Here is a 7,387-nt window from a genome sequence, read left to right on the forward strand (position 1 = left end):
CAACAAAACAGTAGTCTGCAATCCTGGTTAGATGTAGAACATACTGTATCAACTAATATTAGAGTTGTAGATAGACAGATACTCAAACATTAAATGACATGCATATTTTAGGAGCATAAACATAAATCATCTCTTTTTTTTCCCAGCTTGGTGAGTTTCTTAAAATTACAGGATCCACACTAAGTCCATGTAGTTGTACACACATCTTTACCAACCCTGATATCCTGGGGAAAAAACATATAAATATGATAAGCTTCCCTGATTGGATTAGTAGAAGAGTCAATTTCCTGGAACATTTATTTGAAGAAAATATCTTTATCCCATTCAGCAGCTTCATTTCACAGTATATGATTCCAAAAAAAGATTCTTAGAATATCAACAGATTAATAAAAAAAAAAAAACAGATTCAAGCTTAATGAGGTTGTTTTGCAAATGCCGCCAAGTTTTTTTTTTCGAAATCTCCAAAAATATTGAGGAGATTATCCAAAATAGATAAATAAATATCCATCCCCATTGTACAGAATGCTATAGTAGTTAGCTTTGATCCAAACTGCCGGCCTCTGATTTGTTCAAGAAATGTAAAATGAATGGAGAACCTATTTACAGCTAATACAATACTCACATGTAGGACTTTGGGGAGGGGTTCCTCACCGCAGTGGGACTCCCTATGCTGGTTGTTGCCTCTGGGTGTTGGGAGATTACCATGGGCCTCAAACTCAAATCCTTGAGGGCCAATGTCCTGCAACTTTTAGATGTGTCTCAGCTTCAAAAACACCTGACTCCTTCATGTGGTCATTAGTAGAGCTTACCATTGACACACAAACACCTACAGCTTTGTTTTCATGACATATGGGGAACTTTCATTGACTTGCATTCATTTTATATGGCCTAATTCAGACACGTACCCTAACCCTAACTATTACCAATATATGCCTACAGTAACCCTAACCTAAACTGAATTCACGCCTTATTCCTAAACCTAACCCCTTATCAAAGAAAATAACTTTTTCGTATGGGGACCAGTTGAATATCCCCATTAGTATCTGTAAGTCCCTGCATGTACGGTATTTTGCAAAACACTTCCTCCACATTGTCGGTAAAACAACTACACAAACAGACATTCAAATTTAGAACAAATTAAGCCTAGTGTCACAATGTCTTTGTGTGCCTTTATTTTTTAAGTTAACGCACAATCAAGGACAGACCTGATGAACTCTCTGCTCTGGCTAAATAATCTAAATTATCTACAATACCAAATATGAAACCAAATTTTATATTTTGCTAGATTTACTATTGAGATTGCGAATGTTCTTAATATTTTTTAATTTGAGATGTGATATTTGCCAGAATGACTACACACTTAAAAACTCCCCTCATTCCTTTGCAACTGAAACTGGTTCTTTGTCTATTGTACATTGATACAATGTGTATTGTTGCCGACAGAATCAGATTTCTACCCAAACAGGTGTGTGCACGCCTGTGGATGTCACCAAGATATTAAACAGAAAGAGAGAGCCTGCTGTTCTAGTGTTTTTGGGACAGCACAGGTGAATACAGGAATGTCGTTCAGTGGGTGTGTTAGCCTGTGGATGTGAACTCTCTTTGCCAGCAGCACTGTGGCTTCCCTCCTGCTGCTATCAAGCTATTTACCTGCATTTCTGCCAGAAGGGATATGAACTAATGCCAATACACACACACAGATATGTATTTGAAAAAGAAAATGACTGTTTCACTACAGCTGCATACCAGTAAAATGAAGCAATATTTTTAACATCTGTGTGTTTCTTTTTGTTTATGTATCTAATGTGAGACACTGTGCTTTATGAGGGTGTGGGTATGTGAGGTGAAATCCATAAATCGTTCATTTTTAAACAGCAACAAAACAACTAAATTATGCAAGCTTTTTGTGCAATCACAAGACCAGAAACAGAAATAGCAGACATGTCTTACAAAACAGACTTTGTTTTTTACTGAGGCAAATGTTCTATACTTCATTTGTTTTAGCTTTATGGAAGGTAAAGCTAGACTCGGTAGAGATAATGACATATGCTGATTTTTTTGTTCTTTTGTGGAGACATACTGTATAAAAAATAACTTTCAGGTAAGCACACACAATCACCCACAGATATTCAGAAACACAGCACTAGCTGGAATTTGAAATAGAATAATTTTTATTTTTAATTCATAACTTCCTATCCAAATATGGTGAGGTATAAATCTAATATTAGATGAAACCAAAAACATGCATTTTTCAATTAACTCCGGTTGGATTTCTTTTAGCTCCTATCTTTCCTGATGTTGTACTGTAATATATATTTGTCTTCTGTTATTTCACCTTACTGTCTACCTCACTTTATTCATGCCCACTAATTATTACAGCACTTTAATGTTTAACATATAGATTAAAAACACTGCTAACCAGAATTTGATTTCAACCAGGCCTCGATGCTGTAGTCATAATTCTGTAAATGTTCAAGGTTACGTAAACTTTATTATCCCCAAGGGTGAATTTGTTGTGGAGTAAATGGCATGGATAAAATATATTTTTTTCACTTAAACTATGACATTTTTTTATTGATGGTAAAAGAGAAGTATGCCCACAGATAGATAGGATCAGCCAAAAATGATTCTAGCCTTGTTTAAGGACCTTGAATCATGAAGGTCTTTTAGGTCATTCAGAAATATGCCAGCAATTTTACTACAAACCTTGACAATACTAAGCAGGAGATTCCAATTTTTGGTGTAAAGTAAATCATGCCAGCAAAGAAAAGCAAAAGTAAGAACAGATTCAATAAACCATCATCAAAACAGACCTGGCTTAAAAAGTGTTTATGGTAGAAATGCATGCGCTGGTCTATTAACACCACAGTCTACCTGCGGCTCAAAACTCCATTTATCACTACTGAAAATCAGTTGAGAGATTTCCCCAGTCTATTTATTTATTTGGTTTTATTTATATCTTAAAAAGATTCCTCACAACATTTTTTTTAAATTATAACAGCCAGCCATGTTCAGAGACTTCTCTAAGAACTGACAGAATAATTCAGAAATGTAATAATGTGCCGTCCACTTTGATGGCTCTGGCAGTCATTTTTGAATAACGCAAATAAAAGAAGAGAGAGGTCACAGCCCTGGGGAGATTCTGTAGAAGAAAAGAAGCTCAGATAAAACGCCATTTAGTCTCCCCTCTGTTAAAAAAGCATAAGCCAAGAAATAGAAGCCCTTTCTGTCATGATTCTGCCCTTTGTGGACTTTTTCTTCTGTTGAAGTTTCCTTTTGAGTTTTTAGTTACACTTTGATTTATGTAATTCCATGTCCTCTCCCCAAGCTCCCTTCTAGTTGCTTCTATCTACACCTGCTCCCTATCAGCTGATTCGCTCATTCTTTGTTCTGTCTCCCATATATACACACCTCCTGTGAAGTTCATCATTGCTTGATTCTTTTCATTGCTTCGGTCATCATGTTTGTTTCTCCCTGGTGTCTCCTGGTTTTGGTTTCCTGTTTAGTGTTCCTGGATTTATGCTTCTGTTGCCATTTGCATCTAAATTAAATCTGCAAGAACTCATCTCTACCTCATCGTATCTGCGTTTGTGTCCTCAACTAGCTTCCAACAAACCTGACACAAAGCAGTTATTTAACTTATGTGCTAAAAGATGATGTTGGATGCAAAGAAGACAAGTCATCAAAAAGTCTGACCAGGGATATATTTTTTTTCAAGATAAAAAAAAAAAAAAAACAAGCTTAAAAGTGTCTATAGTGCATCCTCAACATCTCTTTTCGACCCATAAGAAAACTGGAGTGTGACTAGTTTATCATGTATCACGTCCAACAACATGCCTTTTAGAATTTTCTCAAAAACCTTCATAACAAGAGATGACAGTGTCACTGGTCATATAAATGGAAATCACAGACTAGGTCACAACCAGTACTTATACTGTAAAGCACCACTGCAAATATAGATAATTAACAACATATTCAATTCTACTTTTTTATTTTCTTGCAATTAATTGTGCCATACAAATAAACTTGCCTTGTCTTGCCTTAAGGGGAAAAAAACAACCTAATTTTAGTTTTAGTGCAGGATAAATATATCAGTGGAAAGTTAAAGTCAGTGAAGCTCTGAAGGACGCCAATGGTTGCTCCTTGATAAGATTATATACAGTTTAATGTGATACATCTCTTACCTCTTCATGTTTTCACATCCACTCAGGTGATGATTCTTCAAGTGGTCGTATTCCAGAAACAAAAGAGATGGCTTCTCCCTCTCTTCGCCCAGTTTCTCCAGTTCAACATTCACCTCCAAAGGTAAAGTTAGATCTAGACTAGATTTTGAAATTCACTCTTGCATTTTAGACTATGTTTATCCCTAAATGTTTTAAAAAAAGACATTCATCCTGCTTTGAAAATTTTCTTACATCATATGAATAAGATCTGTGCCTTTTACAGCGTTAGTTGAAATAGTTGGAACTATCACTGCTGACTAAATGTCATGTCATTTCTGGCTTCTTTAATTCACCCAACATGTCTGTAACAGATCATTTTGTAACGTTAATCACAGTGCTTGTTTTCAACTGTACCACTAAGGATTTTCACAATAAAAAGAAAGAAAAAGTGTGATAGAAAAAGGTGAACAAGCAACAAGGAGGACCAGCTTTAAGAAGATTGTGAAGCAAAGTCTGTAAGCCACTTCCAGACCATAGAAAGTGCCTGAGTTGTCTTGTTTTAGTCAGAATGCTGTGACAGTGGAGAGGAAACACTGAAGTTTAAATCATGACACAGAATAAAAGACGGAGACAGAGAGTACAGGCGCTGTTGTTGCTAGTCATAACACAGTTAAAGTGTAGTTACAGCGTGAGAATATGTGGAGCTTTAAATGGCACTAAGCAACGCTGCAGTTGAAGTTGCTCATATTAATACAACTAGTTATAGAATAAGTTATAGAATAAATAAATGCTTCCTGCAAATACCGGCATTAATTCAGCTTTTTACACAGGCAGGCATGCTCCGTTTAAGTAAGATTTGCTAATGATTTAATCATTTAAAATTTATTATACCGTATATATCATACAGAGTAATTGTTATAAAAACACTTTGGTGAACTTTAAAACTATATTTTACTAGATGGTTCAAAATAACAGCTTATGAGATATATGTTTTGCTATTTAGAATCAGTCAAATTAGTTATATTTGTTCAATTAATATTTAAAACATGGGTATTGACCACTTAGGGCAATAATTATGGCATTTATTTATTTAACTAAATATTTCAAAGCAATTTTCAATTAAAGCCACCGAGTAATATAAAGCAGTGGTTTTCAAACATGGGACTTACTTTTTCTGTGTTAGATGTATCTCTGCTTCAGCAGATTATTGCATTCCCTCCAGCAGCCGCCAAGGGCTGCTGAGGTCACCTGTTCATTAAGCCAGGGAAACACCTAAACATGCAGGACAATGAGTCCTCAAGAGCAATTTTGAAAAGCAGGGCTGTAGAGCTGTTACATTCATTTTTACATTTAACAAAAGGCATTAGGTGTATGATATAAAAGTATCGTGTCAGTATCACCAATACCAGTCTGTTTTTTACTCAGTATCAAGTCGTAAAGAAAGGGGCGGTTTGGAACACATTTGGGAATACGATTAAAGGGACAGAATCAGTTTTTTTTTTCGTACAAAACAATTTAACAAAAGGTTTAGTAGAGGATGTTTGTAAATTTTTGAAAAGACCTGCCTTCTCCACTTAAAAAAAAATGCACATGCACAATCCTGTACCCGCTGCCTAGAGGGAACGCCTATTTTACACATACAAGAGCATGCATGAGAGAACACGCATGAGCCCATTTCTCCTCATGCAGGGAAAATGGAGATGAGCACATAGGACGGCTTTACCTAAAAAGATCACCAGAATGATTGAAAATTAAGAGGACCACTTATTTTGATGATCCACCCGGAAAAAGAACATCCTTCAGTATACCTTTAAAGACAGTAGAGAATGTATCAAACTAGTCTGTTTATTTAAGATTTGAAATAATGTTTTTGCTGTCAGCACTCATAATCTCACTGCATAATCAGCTTAAAAGTTGAGAGCCATAGTCAAAGCACTTTATGCTTCATGCTACTAGTGTCACCTTTATGGTGATTTAGTTTTTTTTTTTTTAAGTTGCATTTAGATCAGGATTTTCTTTTGCCACAATGACTTATGTCAATGTAGCAGGAGTTCCAACAGGCTTTGGTTCTAATAACATTACTGTAAAAAATATATATTTTTTGATAACATTATGATATATTGAGAAAAGTCTGTAAAATATTATTTCACATTATTCTTCCATACTTCTTTCAGGTGGCAGTCCAATCCTCAGCCCACAGGACGACCTTTGAACTGTTGACTGTAGTGATTTCTTTGCTCCTAACGTGTTCATTGGAACCACTCTGACCACCAAGCGTAAGAGTAGTCGATGAACAGTCTGGGAAGGTTTAAGGACAGCCACATGCTGAAAGTTGCGTTGTTCTGAAGTTTAAAAGGTGCAGCTGAAATGTTCTGAATGTTTTTGCCATTGGTGGCCGACAGGATGGAACAAGCTGCTGATTTACCACAGCTGCTGGTGCAAAGACCCCCTTTTTTACTATTAGCTGTCACTGACCTACCTGTGTTTGTGTTGTAAGGTTATAGAATATTATAGAATATTCAGCATTACTCACATTTTTGAGAAGATGTAAATACAAGTATATATAAATTATATATTTATATTAAAAGATCCAGTAGGTAATAGCCTGGGTGTACATTGCGCTTATTGTTTTAAAAAAAAAAGGGTTAAACACTTCGATGGTGACAGATTTTTTTTTTTTTTTTTGATGGATTTATTATTTGTAAGAATTGGGTTAGAAAATTACTGAAAGGTTTGTTCCTAAAAGGAAAAAAAAAAAAAAAAAAGTTATCAGATACTTTTGCTACTTGTAGGGCTGTGCTCACTAGCCTTGCCTTGCAGGGCTTGCCTCCTAAAGAGTATTTTAGGATGGTGTGGTTGCAGAAGGCACAATTTCTGATATTTCTAAATATTGCTCTGCAGTGTTTGAAATTCTTAAACCACTGTGAAACATCTGCAGTAGTGTTCAGGTGGACTATTGACTTTGGTGACTGCTGAAGGTATCTGATTGGACTGAAATTTTGTTTAGGAGTGTTTCAGCATAATAGGCTTAATTGTAGAGCATGCCTCAAGATCTTATTCAAATGTTTTGAAAATCATATATCATTTTCCATTTACTTCACAACTGTGATCTATTTTGCATTATTGTATCCCAAATCATAATCAAATATGTTTATTTGCAAATGAAATGTAAGAACAAGCAGAAAAGTTTAAGTATTGGGAATACTTCTGAAATGCAAAGAAAG

The 7,387-nt window shown here is 35.4% G+C and overlaps 1 protein-coding gene across 1 annotated transcript in view; it reads left to right on the plus strand.

Moving 5' to 3' along the window:
• The window catches only part of LOC107089191 (glypican-5-like), a 76,613-nt gene extending 69,789 nt beyond the window's left edge, over positions 1 to 6,824 (plus strand). Inside the window, exons 10-11 of the mRNA XM_015381838.1 lie at positions 4,211 to 4,305; positions 6,338 to 6,824. Coding sequence (XP_015237324.1) covers positions 4,211 to 4,305; positions 6,338 to 6,430 — 188 coding nt within the window. The 3' untranslated portion in view covers positions 6,431 to 6,824. The remainder of the gene's footprint in view (positions 1 to 4,210; positions 4,306 to 6,337) is intronic.
• The last annotated feature ends 563 nt before the right edge of the window (positions 6,825 to 7,387 follow it).

Source organism: Cyprinodon variegatus, unplaced genomic scaffold (assembly GCF_000732505.1).
Source record: "Cyprinodon variegatus isolate N-32 unplaced genomic scaffold, C_variegatus-1.0 Scaffold243, whole genome shotgun sequence".
NCBI classification, from domain to species: Eukaryota; Metazoa; Chordata; class Actinopteri; order Cyprinodontiformes; family Cyprinodontidae; genus Cyprinodon; species Cyprinodon variegatus.